Below are 20,584 nucleotides of genomic sequence, written 5' to 3'. Positions count from 1 at the left end.
GGGACTCATGGAGGACTCATAGAGGTCCTTGAAACCCCACACAGGGTACTCATCTGGATCCATGAGCAGATGTTTGGGCCAGTTGGTCCTTTAAAGGTACCACCTCTGTATAATCTAGACATAATCTGTAACAGGTGGGTGTGGACCGAGCTGCAACATCAACAACTCCACCCAGAGGGTGCAAGTACTCGATCCTCGAGCGATTCTTGAGGAACAGGCGACGTCTGGTGAGAAAGGGTTTAGCCTTAGAAGGGGTGGGCTCAGGGAAACATCAGGACAGAGACTAGAGGCAAAGCAGTGTCCACTACCCAGGGACAACCATATATATATTTAATATAGAATGTGAATATTCTCCGCATATTATCTGTACATAATCTGAAATGACCTATCTAGAATCTATATCATCTACACCGTCACACGACGTATATCCATCCAGCATCAGGGTTTACTTACAGGGACCAGGTTGGACGGAGGCTAAGGTGGAGGCTAAGGTGGGTTCTCAGGCGGAGGCTAAGGTGGATTCTTGGGTCCTGGCTCAGGCAGCATTGTGGCAGAGGGATTTCTGGAGGAGTGCAAGATAGGGAAGAAGCGCGTACACACGCTCTCCCTCCTCTCTCTCTCGTTCTCTCTCTCTCTCTCTCTCGCTCTCTCTCTCTCTCTCCATCTCTCTCTCTCTCTCTCAAACACACACACACACACACACACACACACACACACACACCGAGGTTGGGGCCGGAGCCGCCGCCGCCTCCCTTCCAGAGATTAGTCCCCGGCTCGGCGGCGGAGGGATCCGCGGCGCAGAGCGAAGCGCAGCACACTCCTCTCCTGCAGGAGGTCGTCGCGGAGGAGGAGGAAGAGGAGGAAGAGGAGGAGGTCCTGCAGCAGGCGGGAGTCCAGGAGGAGTCTCTGCGGCGGCTGCAGGAGGGACGGATGATGCCGTCGCCTTGCGGTCGGTAGGCGGAGACAGTGGGAGCCGCGGAGCTGCAGGTCCGACTCCGGGACTTGTTGATGCCGCGGGTTGGCAGCGGTTCGGTTCCTCCGAGAGGCTCCTGAGGAACCGCGGTTCTTTCTTCGCTCAGGAGTGAAAACCCCCGCGCCGCGTTCTGCCGCAAAGTGGGCTCGGTGAGGAAGAGGAGCTCCGCCGTTCTACGCCCCCCCCCCCCCTCCTCTGCTCCTCCGCCGTCGTCCGCCGCCCCCCCCGATCCCCGCCATCCTCCGGCCCCCCTGGACCGGCTGCCTCCGGCCCCCCGGACCGGACGTTCCTCACCCTGCAGATGCCATTCGTCTCCCCGCCGTAGCGCCGACACATCCGGGCTCATGGCGGCAGGCGTGGCGGCGTGGCTCCCGTTTGCGCGGGCAGCAGCCATCGGCTGGATGCCCGTGGCAACCACCCCGATGCCCGTCCCCCCCCAGGACCGCAGGAAAGCCCAGGACGGGCTCATCGTCCTCAACGTGAGTGGCACTAGGTTCCAGACGTGGAAGACCACCCTGGAGCGCTACCCGGACACCCTGCTGGGCAGCACCGAGAAGGACTTCTTCTTCCACGAGGAGACCGGAGAATTCTTCTTTGACCGCGACCCGGACATCTTCAGGCACATTCTGAACTTCTACCGCACCGGCAAGCTGCACTACCCACGCCAGGAGTGCATCTCCGCCTATGACGAGGAGCTGGCCTTCTTCGGCATCATCCCTGAGATCATTGGGGACTGCTGCTACGAGGAGTACAAGGACCGGCGACGCGAGAACGCTGAGAGGCTGCAGGACGATGACGAGATGGACATGAGCAACGACATCACGCCGGTGAACCTGACCTTCCGGGAGTACCTGTGGAGGGCCTTTGAGAACCCACACACCTCCACCCTGGCGCTGGTCTTCTACTACGTGACAGGCTTCTTCATCGCCATCTCGGTGATGGCCAACGTGGCGGAGACAGTGCCGTGCGGGACACTGCCCAACAGGTCCAAGGAGGTCTCCTGCGGGGACCGCTACGCACTGGCCTTCTTCTGCCTGGACACGGCCTGCGTCATGATCTTTACGGTGGAGTACCTGTTGCGCCTGATCGCCGCCCCCAGCAGGTACAAGTTTGTGAAGAGCGTGATGTCAGTCATTGACGTGGTGGCCATCATGCCCTATTACATCGGCCTGGTCATGACCGACAACGACCAGGTGAGCGGTGCCTTTGTCACGCTGAGGGTCTTCAGGGTCTTCAGGATCTTCAAGTTCTCCAGGCACTCGGCGGGGCTGCGGATCCTGGGCTACACGCTGAAGAGCTGCGCCTCTGAGCTGGGCTTCCTGCTCTTCTCCCTCACCATGGCCATCATCATCTTTGCCACCGTCATGTTCTACGCCGAGAAGGGCTCCCCAGCCAGCAAGTTCACGTCCATTCCGGCGGCTTTCTGGTACACCATCGTCACCATGACGACCCTGGGGTAAGTGGGTCAGATATGATGGGGGGGGGGGGTCGTCTGCCGGGCGGTGCTGCGTTCAAGGACTCCCAATGAGCTCGGCTATTACAAGCAGCCTTTATCTAGCAGTGCTCGCTCCCAGGGAGCCTGCATGTCTGAGCTCAGGGTCGAGTATATTTGGGCACCTCAATGGTCCCAGGTTTGAGACGCATACACACACACACACTCCCTCCCACACTCACACCTGATGATTAAACGATGACATCAAATTAATTCGTATTGATGAACTCAGCCACTTGTGTCCACGCCTGTTATTAGTTCCACGATTATCATAACACCCCCCCCCAAGTGTTAAAAAGTTGTGTGTGGACCCGGCGGGCCGCCATCTGTCCGGACTCTGGGGGGACGGTGGAATGGAGGTGGCGCCTGGAGCCACAACAATCAGACCGTTCCTAATGTGTGTGTAAAAATATCCACGTCTGCTGCGGGGGCGGGGGGGGTCTGTGAGGGGGGATGAGGGGGCTTGAACTTGAAATGAATTCCGTGAAACTCCTGTGGTCTTCATGTGAAAATGTGTGTGGTGTATGTGTGTGTGTGTGGGGGGGGGGTGCTGAGGAGATTGAGGCAGTGGTGCCGTCGCGATTCAAAGTTCAGCCAGAACCAGGAAATGGGTCTATCTTCTGATGAACCCATGGGCTTTGGGTGATGCAGCTTCTCGTCATCTTTATCTTCCCCTTCATCTGCATCGATGCAGCACTTTGACTCCTTCATCCTCTAACACATACACACACACGCACACACACACACACACTCATATGTAGACTCATATGTATTATCAGCACGTCCTCTTCAAGCGGAGCTGCTTTCAGGCTGTGGAGACACAAAGCCTTGTCTTCTGAACCCTCTCCTGCTCTGAGTCCACAGCCATGTAGTTGCGGAGAAGATGACTGCGGAGTGTGATGGGTGGAGGCTGGGTTGGTTTTGGGGTCTGGGGACGGGAGCCAGGCGGCGAGATCGGTGATACGGATGGAGGTGGAGAAGGCCGGTCCCACTCCTTAGCAGAGGTTATGCTGCGTTCATTGGCTCCCGTTTTGTCGCCTCTAATGAAATTTAGAGAGATGGGCGTCCCCAGGAGAACAGGCCGCCGTCCCCGCACTCCCTGTGCGGTGTGACGGCGCCACTGAAGGATCTGCAAGCCGAACCCGGGGCTTTGCAGTGGTGCAGAATGCTGTACTGTGGACCTCCAGTGGAGAGGCTGAAAGCCCTCACTGAAGGATAGTCGGCTCCTTCCCCCATCTATCATTGCCTGTGTGTGTATGTGTGTACGTGTGTACGTGTGTATGTGTGTGTGTGTGTGTGTGTGTGTGTGTGTGTGTGTGTGTATGTGTATGTGTATGTGTATGTGTATGTGTATGTGTATGTGTGTGTGTGTGTGTGTGTGTGTGTGTATGTGTGTGTGTGTATGTGTGTGTGTGAAGCACATATCTGTTACACCCCCCGGCAAGCTGCTGTCTGCTCAATATTCTCCCCCTGTAACCTTCAGATGCACATCAGCTGGGGTTGTTGGTGCGGGGCTGAGCGCAAACAGTGGTTTCATTCTGAGGTGGGGGTATCCAGTAGGGGTTACCGAGGCCCGTGCCACGGCCTCCGACCCCCTTGTGATGTTCGTTAGTGTGGAGGTTCCTCCCTCCTGCGATCATAATGCCTTTCCCTGGTGTACGGTTTTAATTTCTGGAGGTAAACCAGGCCCCCCGGGGGCCAATCCACGTGCAGACACTGGCAGAGCACGAGCTCCTGGTCACGGGCTGAACCAGGGAAGGAGAGCGATGAAGAATCAATAGCTGTGCAGCTGTATGTCACATCCGTGCGTCCAGGCTTGGAGGCTTAGCAGCTCAGAGGCTTGGAAGCTCAGAGCAGGGAGGCGCGCTTGGCCCGTCTTCCTCAGCCCGGAGGCAGAGGCTGCTCTGGATGGAGCAGTCCACCCGGACCTTCGCTGGGGGGTTGAGGCCCGCAGGACATTTCCTTTTCGCAGACGCTGCAATTCGGTGGTAGGAAGGAACCGTGGACGCTGAGAAGAGCCACGGTCAGGGCAAATTAGCTGCAGAGGGAATTTTTGGTGCTTCAGATCTTTTAAGTGATTTAAGGTGTAATGAAGTGCACTGTGGAGAGCAGCTGTGAAAACAGTGGAAATCAAGCGCAACCCACAGGGGAAGGGGGTTGGAGGGTCTGGGGGCGTGTCCTCCGAACACAAACAGACATTGCCTGCAATAGAAAGGAGAGCAGCTCACCTGATGCACCTCTGCTCCCTGTGCTGACATGCAGATGTTACTCCTGGACGTCGCCCTTGGCAGGGATCGTTCTAGTTTCTGGCAGAGCGTGACATTTGCCGTGCGCGCCGTCCTGCCGCCGCACACTGGAGTCACTCCACAGAATTTATCACCGCGTCATTTGTCAGCACGGCGGCTCCGCCCAGTGAATGCTCCTGCAAGGACCTGACAGGCGAGCCCTGTAAAGCCTTCAGGACAGGATTTATGGAACGGCCGTGGCGAGGTTAACAGACAGCGGGGGTCAGTGCAGGGCCCATAAACCACTGGGGGGATCACCATTATCACACTCGCCGGTTTGACTCCCCGACCCTGTGGTGGTTGGAGCCCGCCCACAAAGCTCTAAACCGCGGAGCATGAGCATATGTGCGCTTTACCGTGCACATCAGATGAAACTGAAAAGCACAGGAGTCAGTTGTGGGGCCCTCCGCAGAAGCACAACCCTGGATAAACAAACGCCCTGGCGCTGGAGGAGAAGCCCCGTCCCCACTGCCCATCCAGAGCGTTTGAGGATTTACTGCGCGCCACTCGCTGTGCACGGAATACATCACACCACACACGCATGTTACACACATCTGAAGCTCAGTGATCCATGAGGGGGGCTGAGACAGCCCTCTGAGGTCCTCTGTGGTCCTATTAGGTCCTCTGTGGTCCTCTGTGGTCCTATGAGGTCCTCTGTGATCCTCTGTGGTCCTTTGAGGTCCTTTGAGGTCCTATGAGGTCCTTTGTGGTCCTTTGTGGTCCTATTAGGTCCTCTGTGGTCCTACAAGAATAAGAATAAGAACAACTTTATTTATCCCGAAGGAAATTGTTGTGCCAGAGTTTCAAGTAAAACATAACAATAATAAATAATAGTAGGAAGGAGGGAGAATAAGAAATATAAATAAAACTATAAAGTGTCAAAGTCAAGGCTATAAAGTGTTTTAAGGTCTTAAAAAGTACAAAAATTTGAATATTTCCTTCGGCTGAAGGAAGAGGAATTAAAAAGTCTGACAGCCTCAGGTAGGAAAGACCTCCTGTGGCGTTCAGTGGAGGTTCTCTGTAGCCCTGTGTTGACCGGTGACCCCGGACAGGGACCCACTGGCAGAAGCTGGAACAGACTGGAAAGGGAGGATCGGATTCCCTCTTTAATCGGGGTAAGACTGGCAACAGGGAAATGGAGGCTCCTTCACCACCTCACTTCCATGGACCACCGGTGCCGCTGGAGCATCCCGCTGCACCGGTGGACCCCATGGCACTGCTGAAGATGAACACACTGCTGTACCTCATTGGACTCCTGTTGGATCGCAGTTTATTCTAGTCTTTGGTTTATTGTAGTTTGCTGTTTTCATGTGGTTCATTTGGTTCATGTGGTTCACACACCAAATGAACCACATGTCTGCCAGTTGAGGCAGGTGTGCGTGTGTGTGTGTGTGTGTGTGTGTGTGTGTGTGTGTGTGTGTGCGTGTTGTTTCTAAAAGCAGCCATGCGTCAGTGGCTCTGCTCAGATAAATAAATAATCCATATGTGAAGGACAGGCCGTCCCACTGGCCGTTGGGGTGCAGGAAGGGGTTCATTGAGTTACTGCTCCGACAGGAAGTGGGCGGCGCTCTGCGGGACCTGAAATACGCCAGTGGCGGCAGGTTTTTTGCCGCTCAGTGTTTCCTCCTGGTGCGGAAGGAACGTCAGAGATTCATGGACCTTCTGGAAGGAAATGAGCGTCCCTCCGAGGGTGTGCTGCCGGAAAACAAAGGGCTCCCTTCCCCTGTGTCTCTGAGCCTTTTCCACGCCGCTGAGGGGGGAGGACATATCGCCTGCCTTCTGGAGATGATCTGCCGGAGCAGATAGGAGATATGAAGGGGGTGGAGAGTGGAGGATCACACTATGAATCCAATCCCAGAGTCCTCCTCCTCTGGCTCATCTGCACAGAACTGACCACGGTGGCCCTGATGTGATAGTCTCCTTCTAACTGAAGACCATCTGTCATTAATGAACGTGAAGATCAAGCAGATCAGCTTTCCGTTGATATGATTTACAGTGGAAATCTTCAAATTCATTTGGGCTGAACTTCCAACTAAACATGAAATTGGAGGGGTGGACATCTGGGGCTGGTTGGACACCTGGGGCTGGTTGGACATCTGGGGCTGGTTCCTGTGATTCAGAGTAAGATCAGGAGGGAGGCTCTCATTGTCAGAAGGAGTGAAGAAGGAAAGGCCTTCAACATCATCAGACCTTCTCACAGGCCACAAGCGCTCCAAATGAGATAAGTGTCAGACTTAAATGTTCCCACCCCCTCCTTCTCAGAGACATTCTGGGTGGGGAGGAGAACAAGTTTGGAGGCTGCGGGACCAAAAACACTCTGGGGTTGAAAGAGTGGAGGCCAGGAGAAGGACGGTCTGGAGGAGCCCAGAGCAGCTCTAATCACAGCAGCATCCACTTCCAGGTTTTCATCCTAGTCTCTGGAGCGCCACAGTCAATGATGGGAGCCTGGCAGGAGACCAGGGGGTGGAGCCTGCTCAGATGATCATATGAAGGTATGTGTGACCTCATGGAGGAGATGTTCCTGGCTGGACCTTCTCACAGGAGACTCCAGAAAGTCTAAGGAGCCCAGCGTGGGGAGATGGTGGAGATCCTGCTCATGCAAAGCTTCCAGACTCAGACAGCTTACTTCACATGGAGAGACCTCCACCTCCTGCATCATCTGCAGACCCCTGTTCCAGCAGATTTCACGGTGTGTGGCGTTGCCATGATGCCTCCTGCCAGCTGTAATGGACACAGACAGCCGCTCTCATCTCCACCTTCTGGGTCAGAAGTGGAACTTTGATGGTGACACTTGGACCTGGATGGACCTAGATGGAGGCCTGTTGGAAACATCAAAACAGAGGTGATGATCTGCTTTCTGACCAGGCATGAGAGCCTCCTGGTGATGGAGGGTTCACTGGGAAGGTAGGGTGGAGGTCCGGACGACACAGAGGGTCTTCTGCCGCCATCAACCCCCTTCCATGGTCAGATCTTTGCCTCCAGCTTCATGGACTCCAGGAGGAACCAGAAGAGGTTCTGCTCCGTTTCAGTGGAGGTTTGGAGAGCCTCCTCCTGTCTTCCGGGCAGGGAGGTCATGCTGAGATGAAGGATGTCATCCTGTCATCCTGACGCAGGGCAGATGTTTCCTGGTTCTCCATGTCTATAAATAGCTCCATGAATCATCTAATGTCGGCCAATTGGTCAAACTGGAGCAGAACAGGCCACCAGCTCCGGGGATGCTTCTCCTCCACCGCAAGATCATTTCTTCTCTCCAAGCATATCAGAGCCTGGTCTACACCCTGGTCCTTCTGGTCTCCATACGCCATGTTTTCACACCTCAGCCCGGCATTCCAGCTCCTCCTATAAGAGTGATGTGTGTTTCTGGAGTGCAGACATTCTCCAACCAGCTGTTATTCTGGTTGGAGAATGTAAATTCATGAACATCACAGACTGGTCCTCCAGAAGACATCAGGAGAAGAAACTAACCCACGACTCCGAATCTCCTGATGGAGGTTCTGTGGATCAGGTCAGATTATCTGAGCTTATGTTTGTCCTCATGACGACAGATGTCCTGGAGCCAGGGTCTTACCTGAGTCATGTTACTTCTCACATTGTGTAAGGGCAAGACCACACACCATCCAGCTTTACATCACCTCCAGCGCTACCATCTTGAGCAGTAAATCCTGGGGAATGGAGATGGAGTTGGAGATGGAGATGGAGATGACACTTTTATTGTCCTCCATCTGCTTTGACCGTTAGAGGCGGCGGAGCTGCAATAACACCAAACGACCTCAGATGTCTCCAGCCCTCGGCCTGCTGCTGGGACCTTCTGATGGCGACAGGCTGGCTGCAAGGTTAATGGACCCTAGTTTATGTCCGTGTGTCGCCGGGACGCCTGGACAGCTTCCTGGAGGTCTTCTAGCCACGTCTAGTAGTTAAACATCTGATGAGGAACATTTACTGCGTGTACTCTCTAATCACTTCATAATACACCTGGACTTTTATTACACTTCCAACATCTCAGCAACTGCTGTGTCTGATTTATTCATGCAGAGGGATCTACCTCCTCAGCTGCAGTTGGAGATCCTCAAGGAGCTTCTTCTGGACAAACTGAGAATCCAGAAATTCCATACGTGGCGTTTTCCTGCTCATTCTTCTCCTCATCCTCTGCACTGCGCTGCAGAAGTGATGATCAGAAAGTATCGGGATTCCCAGGAAGTTCTCCAGGAGGTTCTGCCCCTCTGTGGATGTTCTGGAGATGTGACCTTCTCGTTTGACGTGTATGTGCGGTGGACATGTGACCGGGACACACTCATACACACCAACACATACAGACACACACACACACACACACACACACAAACAGCCAGCAGTCTTCTAGCGCCTGGAATGGCAGCTCTCCAAGAAGTCCATCCTTGATGTGTGTGTGTGTTTGATGAGATGGTGTAGCCCCGGCGCTCCCAGAGGACCGTTTGTGGTCCTCAACAGATGGAGAAATCCGGTTAGCAGGAGTGAAGATGGACTTCCTACCTCCTCGGTTCCTGAGGATGGCCGTCTAATCTTGGAGAGCTGCTACTAAAGCGTGGAGGGAAGCCTGTGGAGGCCAGCAGGTGGAGGAGATGGCTGAGATGGGGTGGGGGGCGCCAGTCGGATTCCTCACTGATTCTTCATGTCCAGAGTATAAATATCTCCCTCTGTTGTCTGAAGCTCCACGGGCAGACGTCCCACAAAGCCCGGCCGTGCCTTCAGCCAAGAACAGAGAGAGAGGGCTTAAATATAGAGCCTCCATTCAGCACCTGTCAGCAGCAGGTTCCACCTTCTGCTGCTCCTCCACCGCCCAGCTGAAGATGGCCAAGCTGTCAATCACAGCCATGAGGGGGCCAGGGTGATCCAGGCTGCGCCTCCTTCTCTGTCAGCAGGTGACCTCTCTGCTTGTGGCCTTCGGACGTTTTTGGGTGGCGTTGTGGTTTGAAGTAGGAGGACGCAGATGGAGGAAGTAATGATGTCCCGCAGCAAGGTGGAGGTGAAGGAGATGGAGGAGGATGTGACTGCAGCTCCAGCTCCACCCCCCCGTCCCTCCACACCCAAAGGCCCAATCAGCAGCTGTTGGAAAGGACAAGCAGCCCCCCCCCTGAGTTTTCCATGGTTCCTGGTCCTGGATGTCATCTGGCTGCCATTCACACTGTCTGAGTGCTCTCCTCTTCTTCAGCCCCACCCAGGGGGTTTGAGGGTCCCTCTGAACAGAGGTTCTACACCTTGATGCCAGGTTCTGAGGAGGTTCAAAGGTCCCTCCTCTCAGTTAATGTTCCCCTCGCTGGTCACATATGGTTCCTGGACAACGTTCTACCACTAGAAACTGCAGCTCTTCACTGTTAAAGCTCTTGAGATAGTTGACATTCCTCCTTCATCCTGGGACAAACACCCTCTAGATTTGGCCTGCGAGACGATTAAGATGTCAACCTTTGTTTCCTCTGTCCTTTGTGGCTTTATTTCTCATGTCATCCTGCCTGGAGAAGAACCGTAGAACCGGCAGAACCTGACCGATGGGACCAAGTGGCATTTTCAGCTTCGAGCAGTGGTTAGATTGAAGGCCCTCCTTCTCATCTGCATGGGTTTGAGATGGCCAAGGAAATTGGAGGTTTGTAAAACCTGATGAAGAACCTCCATTCATGTGATTCAGGTGATTATGAAGAAACCCGGCGGCGGCGTCATGGATGCTGTAATCAGGGTGGGGGCGTGGAGCTGCAGCAGGGAAAGGGGCTTCTTTTTTTGCAAAGCACAGCAGTTGTTTCTGGAGTGTCAGCAGGGATAGATGAAGAGAGCATGGAGGATGAGAAGAACAGGGAAATGTGAAGCGTGGCCGCTCTTTGCCATGCATGATGATCGAGGAAAGTTTCATCTCTATTACTGGTTTGGAGGCTGGTGGGTCCAGGCACATGAAGGGTGATTCAAAGTCACGAGGCAAGGAGAAGAAAGCTCTTATCATCCCTGACTCTTTAGAAGATCTCCCCAATGAGGACGGCCTTGCATGCTAATGTCAAAGCCGCGGTGATAACTGGCTGGGGGGCGGGGGGGCTAAGCCGGGATTTGGAGGATGAGGGAATACATGTTTGATATGTGAGCGCCAGGCAGAGGTGCCTTTGCTGGAGCTCCGTGCCAGGATTACTCCGCATGCCTTATCTGCCTCCGTGTCCGCCGGCCGGATCAGACGCATGTACGGCGTGGCGAAGTCCGCCGGGAGGATGTGTCCGAAGCTCCTCCGGCTTCCTATCTCCGCTCTCCTGGCTCCACGTTTCCCAGCGTGCTGCTCCCACTCCCCGCGCCTCCCTTATCACCTGTGGAGAAAATCCTGCAGGATAATCCCCCCACCCGGGCCGATGTGTATCAGAGGCTGGCAGAGTGTCCTATCGGCCCACACAGTCCTAATCCACGCCCGCCGACACGCTCCTTTATTGTGTTTTTGCTTTGTGAAACCTCTGCCATCCTGTAGCGGCGATGCAGCCCAGCCCTCTGCAGCCCAACCTTCTGCAACCCAAACTTCTGCAGCCCAACCTTCTGCAGCCCAAACTTCTGCATTCCAACCTTCTGCAGCCTAAACTTCTGCAGCCCAGCCCTCTGCAGCCCAACCCTCTGCAGCCCAGCCTTCTGCAGGAGCAGGGTCGCTGCAGGAAGGAGGAAGGAGGAAGGGTAGCAGGGTGTCAGGAGAGAAGCAGGGGTTTCACCATTGGCCAAACTTCTCTCTCATTCACCCCTTCATGCCGCTGTGTGTGTGTGTGTGTGTGTGTGTGTGTGTGTGTGTGTGTGTGTGTGTGTGTGTGTGTGTGTGTGTGTGTGTGTGTGTGTGTGTGTGTATCATGCTGGCTGGTGTGTATCATGTGTGTCAGTGTGTTGGTGTATGTGTATCGTACGTGTGTGTGTATCGTGTGTGCTGTTGTGGTCTGCTCTGTTGATGGATGGCAGGTGAAGAACCCCTGTTATTTTTAAAGACTCCATTCTCATGAAGGTCCTTAATGTGACATCACCACCAGGTCCTCCCTGAATCTCGCGGTCTTCATAAATGAATCCTCCAGAATGTATGTCTCTTCTTGCCGTCGTTAGTATTCATCGGTGACTCGTTGACGGTGTCATCCATTTCCTGGAGATCCTGGATTCATACTTGCACGAGCGTGACGGAGTTCAGGGGGAAAATTACATTTTTTGGTCAATCTATTATTTAACTGTCAGCAAGGATGGAGTTTGTGCTCCTTCACCCACTTGGAGGAGGAGGTGCAAGGAACATTTGGTCCTTGTCGCCACTGCGACAAAATTACAGCCTTTTTCAGCTGGTCAGTGTGAAGCTTCATCAGATGTGTCAGCTCTGAGAGATGGGTTTGGAATGTCCTCCTCACCCGGACCATTACTCTTCAAACCAGAGTTTGGACAGGAAGAAGAAAACAAGTCCCTCTGAGATTCTTCTCTTTTTTGTGGGACAATTTGTACGTGATGTAAAACCAGACCCGGAGGCGATTAGAAGGTGCAGAAGACGCAGAGGAGCAGGGGAATAAATCTGACAATAGACATTGGCCCTTTCCCTCACGAGGTGAGATGTTTGTCCACGCGATTCTACCAACCTGAGCCTGATGATTGGGGTCCGTCCTCCAGGTGGGAGCAGAAGGAGGTGCCAGCTCCATCACTGCTCCCTTTTATTCACACGTTGAGGTGGATAACTCTTCACCCTCTCTTCCACCTTCTGGTCTTCTGGTGGATCAGCACAGAGATGAAGGTGAAGCCAGAACCAACAGAGGCAGTTACGTTCTGAGGAGTTCTGCTGGAACTACACAGAGACGGGTTTCAGAACCCTTGAGGCACCGGGAGCTATAAGAACAGGTCAGTGGAGCTTTAGCTGACCTTCTTGCCCCTCAAAGCAGAGCGATACCTCCAAATACCCCGTTGTGTATGCATCCCAATCATAGTCTTAGGAGCAGGAGCTCCCCGCTCCAGCCTCAGGACGGGTTCCTCTAGCAGCAGATGACAAGCTGCCGAGGCAGTGTGGGGGTTGGGGGTGGGGGGGTGTTAATCTGAGATTGAGATTATCACATGGCAGCAGTCATCACCATGGCAGCGTTTATCGCCATAGCAGTGCTTATCGCCATGGCAGCCCTTATCGCAATGAGAGGAGTCAAGATGGGAGCACACGCTCCTTCATGGGCTGAACCTCGCGAAGGCTCAGTGCATTCATCAGATGACTTTCCTCCTCGGGAGCAGATCTGACGTCTCGGCCCCCGCGGATGGCGGGGCCTCTGGCGGGCCTGAGGAGCTCTAGCTTGCTCTGCTCTCATTCATGTTGAGATGCTGCAGGCACAAAGCTCTTCTCGCTGAGGAGCTGCCACCGTCCTTATCAGACCTCGATCGTCTGCATAGAGCTGTATGCCACAGGTGGCTGTCAGTGGGACACCAGCTCCGGCTTAGAGGCCTCCAGGAACCCTGGCGGCCCAGGTCTGCGGTCACCTCGCTGAGGTTTCTGGAGAGGTCTGTTTGTGGGCAGCAGAGGAGGCGGATCAATGTCTGACTACCGGTGTCCTTCCACCCTGAGGACATCATTTCAATGGCTTTGACCGGAGGAGAAAAAGAAGGTTTATGTTGTTTTCGTTCAAGAAACTTTGAACCAGGGACTGTCCTGGACTCCAACTGTCCTTGTTTGGAGGCACATGGGAGTCCCTGGAATCCTCGCAGCTCCACAATCGTCCCCAGATCCCCTTTGGCCTCATGGAAGGAGATCTTCCGACTCCACAAGCTATCCCTCCGAGCTCAATGAGAGCTACTTTTGCTCCTCCAATTCAAGAATGTGAAAATTGCCATTTGGATGTATTGCTTCTTGGGCATTGGACCCACTAATAAATTAGGAGCTGAAGAACATCTGGTAGAAGAGTCTCCTGCTCCCTGTCAAAACATGAATCAGGTTCTCCAATCGCAGGACTCACTAAAACATGGACTTTTCGCTGGGGAGAAACTGGTGCTCTCCTCCAGACAGACAGGCAAACCACGTCTGGAAAGTCCTGAAGAGATCTGGTCTTCATTGTTGTCGTGGTTGTTGTCGTGGTTGTCATTGTTGTTGTCATGGTTGTCGTTGTTGTTGTGGTTGCCGTCGCCGTGGCCCCCCCTCCTCCTGGCGACCAGATGGCAGTCAGATTTCAGACGCAGGGTTCTGGAAGACAATCAAGGAGCAAGATTGCTTTTTTTGGAAGGAGGGATTGGTTTAGCTACATGTCAAATTAAAGGCCTTTTCACACACACACACACACACACACACACACACACACACACACACACCGTATCCCTGCACTGTGTGAGTGGGCGTGCCCCTCCCGCTGCCTGTCATAGCAGTCGAGGCATTGCAGACGAGCCCTGATGCCCCAATGGCAGTCTGCCAGGCTCAGGCCCAGGCTCAGGCGCAGGTCAGGGGCTGGGGTTAAGGTTAGGGTTCTCACGGTTGTTCTCCACCTGTCCTGCATTCTCGGTGCTGGGTTTGAATCCTTGGGCGATGCACCTTCGGAGGGAGGGGGGGGGGGGGAGAGACACGATGGTCCTCTCCCTCCTATGCAGAGGCGATGAAGATCTACCATCCATCTTGGTGGCTGTGAGGGTTGGAGCTTCCTGTCGGTTGGAGAGGGCAGGAGCAAAGAGGGACATCACTGGTTCCGCCTCCTGCACGAAGTGGAGGCGGAGCTTTGCGTATCTCATTTTGTCCCCAGTGAACCATCCCTCACCGTTCGTGCTTCTCCCCCGAGGATGCGCTCTTTCCTTTTTTCACCGCCATGGTGAAGATAAAGAGCTGCAGCGTGCCACTGCCACGCACCAGCTTCCATGCCTCCACGCATGCTCTCGTTAATGTTCTCCCGGATGATACCCACTCCGGGCTCGGACTCAGGAGAAACGCCTGACCTGCGAAGAGGCATGGAAGTGAGGACATCTGTGTGCGATCGCTCATCTCCTGGCGAGCTGCCGTCAGCGGCGTCCCGTCAAGCGTGATATTAAAATGCCCACTTTCAGGTGTCTCCGTTGAAAGCCCTGCCGCGTTGAGGCCCGAGGTTAATGGCTCCAGCAGCCGGCCACAGGCACCAGACATCTTCATGTCTGATGGCGCCGCACTGCCTGGGTGAGATATTCTCCTGCCAGTGTTCATCTCGCTCTGGGTATCTGACAATCTTCTTGGTTCATTTGGCCTTTTGGGTCTGGATCGTTCATCTCACTCCACCTGCAGTCCTGTGGTTGTCCGAAGCACTCGAGGGGCTCTCCACAAGTTGCGGGAGGACATCCCGATCCATCATTTGGCTTTATGTTCGGCCCCCCACATGCTCCTCTGCAGGACCTCCGGGTTGCGGCCCAATGATGGCCTGGTTGCTTTTGAGAACCCCTGAGATATCACGGTTGCTCCCAACCGCGTTGTGACTGTGAATAATAACCTCCTGCTGAGCGGCAGAAGAACATCAAAGCTGAGGGTTTGTCCATGATGAGGGTCCTCTGTATCGTGACTAGGTGTCACTCATGAGGCTCATCCTCCTTGCACTCTGCCTAGGCTCCAGGTCTGGTCTGACCCGTTAAGAGACACAAATGTGAGAAAAGGCGACCAAGTCCACGGTTCCAGCTCATGTTCCTGGAACCTGACCCACCAGATCACGACGTTGTAGACCAGCTTCTCCATCTCCGGCCTTACCTCGCTGCTTGTGCTGTCTTCTGAGTGTGTTTGTGCACACGTTGTTGGAGGCCAAGGTGGACCTCTTCAGACTTCTCTTCATCACAGTATGTCATCAGTGTGTGGTGTGGTACATGGATGCACCCTAGTGGACAAGTACTATCCTCCTTCCCCAGATCAAGCTTGCAAGCCTTCGGGCTAATGCCAGCATGCACACAGGAGTAGCTGCTCTGTGGCACAATAGCAAACAGTGACGCGAAGCTCAGAGGAACCTGAGGAGCTGCACCGCAGACCTGTAAACCCCTTTGCAATGACAAGTTCACACAGACACCTCCAGGGTTCGAGGTTCCTCAATGTTATCTGATCACATCTGACATGTTGGTGGCATTATTGTTGTGTTCCACTGGAATGTGGAGTAGAGGTAGTTACTGCAGAACTATGGAAGGAGGTGTGGGGCAGCGTCTGAGCCAGAAAGCATACGTGATGAGCTACAACTTGCAGATGACATCATGTGCACCGAAGGAGTCTGCAGTTACACGTGTAGCAAGGACCAGTCTGAAGACACTTTAATTTGGACTTTATCTTGGCCTCAGACAGGCCCACCGGTGTGATGGAGGACAGGCACATTCATCTCCCTAACAAGAGGAGCTGACAGACGCTCCCTGAATTATCTGCTGCTGTTTGGAGCTGCTCTGATATTAGCATAATATTGAGAAGTAAAGTGTCTTCTCAGGGGCGCCGTCAGCTGCACTGACCACAGAGGATCCATTACTGCTCCTCAAACATCTTGCGTCACCACACCCTGCATCTCCATGGCATGTTCAAGACATTCAGACCTGAGGCCTCCCCTGGAGATCCTCTTCTGCCGCGATCCCGGCGGGGGGGGCGTTATCTGGTGAAGACGTGTGAAATGAGGTTCTTCTAGCAGGTGTGATTTACATGCGAACGAGGAACATCAGAGCGGCGCAAAGAAAGCTGGCTAGGAAGGAGAGACACACAGAAGTCCTTTTTATTTCTCTGCTGGCTTCAGAAGAGCATCCGCAGTCATGCTAACTATTTCAGGAGCGTAAAAACAATGTGAAACGTGTCTGACCCCGAGGGCTGACCCTTCGCTGTCTGTCTTCCAGGTACGGGGACATGGTCCCGAAGACCATCGTGGGGAAGGTGTTTGGCTCCATCTGCTCGCTGAGTGGCGTCCTGGTCATTGCCCTGCCTGTCCCAGTCATCGTGTCCAACTTCAGCCGCATCTACCACCAGAGCCAACGGGCGGAGAAGCGGCGAGCCCAGAGGGTACCAACTCCGCCCCCTCCCTCAAGCTCCTCGTATCTGCCTCTGTCCTCTGCCTGTCTTCTCCACGCTCTGCAGGAGGACACTATCTCCTCAGTGCTAATCCTTTATTGTGTGTATGTGGGTGTGTTTTTGGGAGGCTGGACATCCCCGGGTGTGTTCCTGTTCCTGCCGGAGAAGGAGAGAAGAACAAAGACCCGGCAGATAATATTGAGAATGAAATGTCAGCAGCTGTTCAGTAGCAATGTTCGTCCCTGGAAGTGTGGAAGTGCTGAGGCGCAATGTTCTAATGGTAGCTTTAGCGTAGCTCCTCTCTGCTAAGTACTGCCACCACTGGGGGGTGGGGGTGGGGTGGGGGAGCCAATTAGGGGGCCAGACAAACGGTCCGAGGCTAAAACAGAGGTCTGTTTGTTCAAACAGAAAACTCGTCTCGCTAGAATCCGTGCGGCGAAGATCCGAGGCACTAATGCGTATATGCGCTACAAACAAAACGGGCTGCTGATCGACACGCTGGAGGAGGTAACGGGGCCCAGCAGCGGCTCGGGGGGCTGGCCGTCCGGGGCCAGGCTGATTCTTGCATGCCGCTCTACCAGGGTGGGGGGGGGCCATGCCACCACGCTCGGGGAGGGGGGGGGCTCCTCATGCTGGGACACGGGGGCTGCTGTCATTCCAGTGCTTCCTTGTAACTGTCCTCTCCTACGCCACGGTGGAGCCTCGAACGCCACGCTGACCCGCGACCGGGCTGCATGTCTGTCCTGCAGGGTTTGGAGGGGAAGGAGGGGCCCGGGGGGCTTTGGGATGGGGGGGGGGGGGGGGGGGGCGCTCGGCCTGCATCTCTTCTAAACTCTTGTGTGTGGCCCGCTGTGTGTTTGCCGTGACCTCCAGAGCAGACTAACACCACATCCCCTCCATAAAGTGTGTGCCGTGGCTGTGGGTTGGATTCTGTGCTGTGTCTGGTGCCGGTCGTCGGACCTGCGTCAGGCCACCCCGCTGCTCTTTGCACCCGAACCCGTCGGCCTCCTGACGGGCTTCCTTGGCCCTTCCGGCCGATCTCACTCTCCATCCAAAGTCCCCGTGGTCACCGTCTCCGTTCATCTCCGAACCCAGCTGTGTGTCCTCCACTACATCAGCCAGCCGTGCCTGAGACTCTTCTCCTCAACCTGCCGGGCTGCGAAACTTCTTACCACGTGCTCTGTTCTCTCTCATTCTGTCCCGTACCTTCTTTGTGGCAAGGCCTCCAAGGAGGCGGGACAGGCCCTGGTGGGGAAGACCTCCAGCCCTCCCTTCGAGAGCCAGCACCATCACCTGCTGCACTGCCTGGAGAAGGCCACGGTAACGTGTTCGCACATACACACACACTCGCACACACGCACACACATGCGAACGCTGTCTCACCCGGCTGTTGTGTAAGCAAGCTGGAGTGTAAAGTCGGTTGGGGTTTTGGAGGGCTGAGTGGGGGGGTCTATTTAATGTGTGCAAGGTAAAAATAGCAGCAAAAGTGCTGTGAGAGGCCAAGTCCCCTCACCTCGCCAGCAACAAGCTAAAGATAACACCCCTAAACACGCTCAACTGTCCCCCATCTATAATTCAGGCGTAGCAGACTCTGGAATGGCTGGCAGGCCCGGGACCCGTCCGGGCCCGAACTGGTCGGGGTCAGGGCTTGTCCCACCTGCCGCCCCACCCTCTGCTCCGGGAGGGGGAGCAGAGGGTGGGGCGATTGACGGAGGACGCTGACAGGAGGCCGAGAGGAGGTCAAGAGGCCCTCTCGCGGTGCTCCTGTGCCCCCCGCTGGTCAATGGAGGAACGCATGTGGAACATGACCTTCGGGTGCCGCTCGTTCTTCACAGAGACAGTGGTGGAGGACGTTTCCGCAGATGGTTCCTCACATCAACATCTGGCCCAAGTGTCTCTGGTCCATCGACGGCTAATTTCCATCCAGGAGCAGTGTCTCTGAGGGTTCTGCATCTTCTCCGTCCTTGTTCTTCATGCGAGCGAGAGAAGCTTCTGGGCTCACACCCCGGTGTTTCCCCCTCAGAATCACGAGTTCGTGGATGAACAGACGTTTCAGGCCAACTGCATGGAGATCTCAGTGCTGAAGAAGTCAGGCTCCCGCAGCTCCTCGCTGTCCTCTTCGCCGCACACTTTCAGCTCCTGCTGCTGCCGCCGCCACCGCAAGAGGAACAGCTTCAGCCTGCCCAGCACCAACAACCAGGAGCTCAGCACCATCCAGATCCGAGAGAGGCCAGTGTCCAACAGGTTGGCACACACACACACACACACACGCACGTGACGACAGACTGTAAGAAGCACCGAGGTCCAGTTAGTTCACGTTGCCTTCCTCTGAGAATCCGGACTTGGTGGTTTGGATCTTCTGACTCTGTTCCTGCATAAGGTCCTCCAGCATTAACCACTCTCGCTGTCCCAGCTGAGGCTTTGTTCAGATCCCTAAGGATCTTCAGACTTAGTAGGAAGAGCAGCGGCAAACAGTCCTTGTACCTTCAGAACCAAGCAGAAGGGATCTTCAGTTTTGGAGCAACTCCATTCAGGGTGAGAAACCCCTAAGTGGCTGAAAAGATGGATTCCGTGAGGCTTCTTCTCTCCAGTCTCTTGCCGGGCGTTGAGGGTCAGGCAGGACACAGGTTTACGCTTGGAGGGTCTACGTGACGCGCCTGTCGCGTGACCATGTTAATGTCCTGCCATCTGCTCCCCTGTCTCTGTCCGCAGCCGCTCCAGCCTGAACGCCAAGCTGGACGAGACAGTTCCCCTGAAGTGTGAGGAGGCCTACATTTCCCCGTCCATGGTGAGCCTCTCGGCCCCCGCGCCGGCCCCCGTTGACGGAGATGGCTCCACCAGCACCGCCGCCTACTCTCACAGCAACATCGTTCGGGTGTCCGCCTTGTAGACGTCCCGCCTCTCTGCGAGAAGGACCACGAGCATCAACCTGCCATAACCTAGAGGGACGCCGGTGGAAGTGGTGATCTCATGATGTCAGACTCTGCATGGTATTAGAGTTTTGTGGCCGCCCAGAGGGGGCGGTGGGTCTTGTCGAAGCACAGCCGGGCGAGGAGGAGAGGCCGGCTCACACAAAGAAACTCCTCTTTGAAAAAGTCACAAGGTCATGAGGCCGGGGGGGCTGACGGTCACCCCGGCAACAAAGCACACGCATCCATCGACTGGCGCCATCCCTGTGAATATTGAGTGGGCGGGGCTGTTGCCATAGAAACGCGCTCCTCACCCGCAGCACACCTGGTAGTTTGTCTTGAAGGCCCCGGTGGAGTGACCCCCCCCCACCCCCTTACACCCCCCCCCAGGTGAAGGAGCAAGTGGACGTTCTCAGCCTCAGCCCCCCTCCTTCGGGGGTGGGGATGCACACAGAGGAGTCCGACCTGCTGACGGCGCTTCAGACCACTGCTGACATTTCACCGTGTTTGACGCCATTTTGTACATTTTTCATGTTTTCATATTGTAAATAACCCCAACCCCCCCACCCCACCCCATCAGACCCTCTTCTTTCTAGATTTAGTTGACGGTTGTTGGCTGCTGTTTGTGTCCGTCCTCTGGTTGAATGGAGGACCTGCATGCTATCACTGCAAACGTCTGTTTTCTTAAAGAGCGTCTCCTTCTGCTGGAGGGCCGCTGGAGGAGGTGGGTGGAGGAAAGGCCGGCAGAGTTTGTGGGTTCGGGGTTAAGTGTTGACCTGGACCATACTTTGAGCGAAAAGCGGTTGTGTCACAGAGGAACGTGTGCATCTGGTGCGGTGGGTGAAATAAATACGGAAGCTCCTCCTGAAGATATTGGTCTTCCTTTCTTCTGGGGGGGGTTATGTAACATTAATTTTAGGTCTGTAATTAGAAGCTGGGATTATAATTGGCTTCTGCAGGCGGACATGTGAGGAC

The 20,584-nt window shown here is 54.9% G+C and overlaps 1 protein-coding gene across 2 annotated transcripts; it reads left to right on the top strand.

The window, feature by feature from the left end:
* Nucleotides 1-782: 782 nt before the first annotated feature.
* Nucleotides 783-20,478, top strand: LOC147224633 (A-type voltage-gated potassium channel KCND2-like). 2 transcript variants are annotated; one of them, XM_086163724.1, is made up of 6 exons: nucleotides 783-2,429; nucleotides 16,529-16,691; nucleotides 17,109-17,207; nucleotides 17,922-18,020; nucleotides 18,724-18,944; nucleotides 19,413-19,724. In XM_086163724.1, exons 1-6 carry the CDS (start codon nucleotides 1,318-1,320, stop codon nucleotides 19,588-19,590), a joined length of 1,872 nt encoding a protein of 623 aa, XP_086019850.1. In that variant the 5' UTR covers nucleotides 783-1,317; the 3' UTR covers nucleotides 19,591-19,724. The 2 variants fall into 2 exon arrangements, with proteins under 2 accessions (XP_086019850.1, XP_086019851.1); XM_086163725.1 differs by lacking the exon at nucleotides 17,109-17,207 and having other exon boundaries at nucleotides 947-2,429; nucleotides 19,413-20,478.
* The last annotated feature ends 106 nt before the right edge of the window (nucleotides 20,479-20,584 follow it).

Source organism: Fistularia commersonii, chromosome 17 (genome assembly GCF_037954325.1).
Source record: "Fistularia commersonii isolate RoL2024-O1a breed Wild chromosome 17, RoL_Fcom_v1.0, whole genome shotgun sequence".
Lineage (NCBI taxonomy): Eukaryota > Metazoa > Chordata > Actinopteri > Syngnathiformes > Fistulariidae > Fistularia > Fistularia commersonii.
The sequence above is the reverse complement of the archived record's forward strand: the minus strand, read 5'-3'. Positions and strand labels throughout refer to the sequence as shown.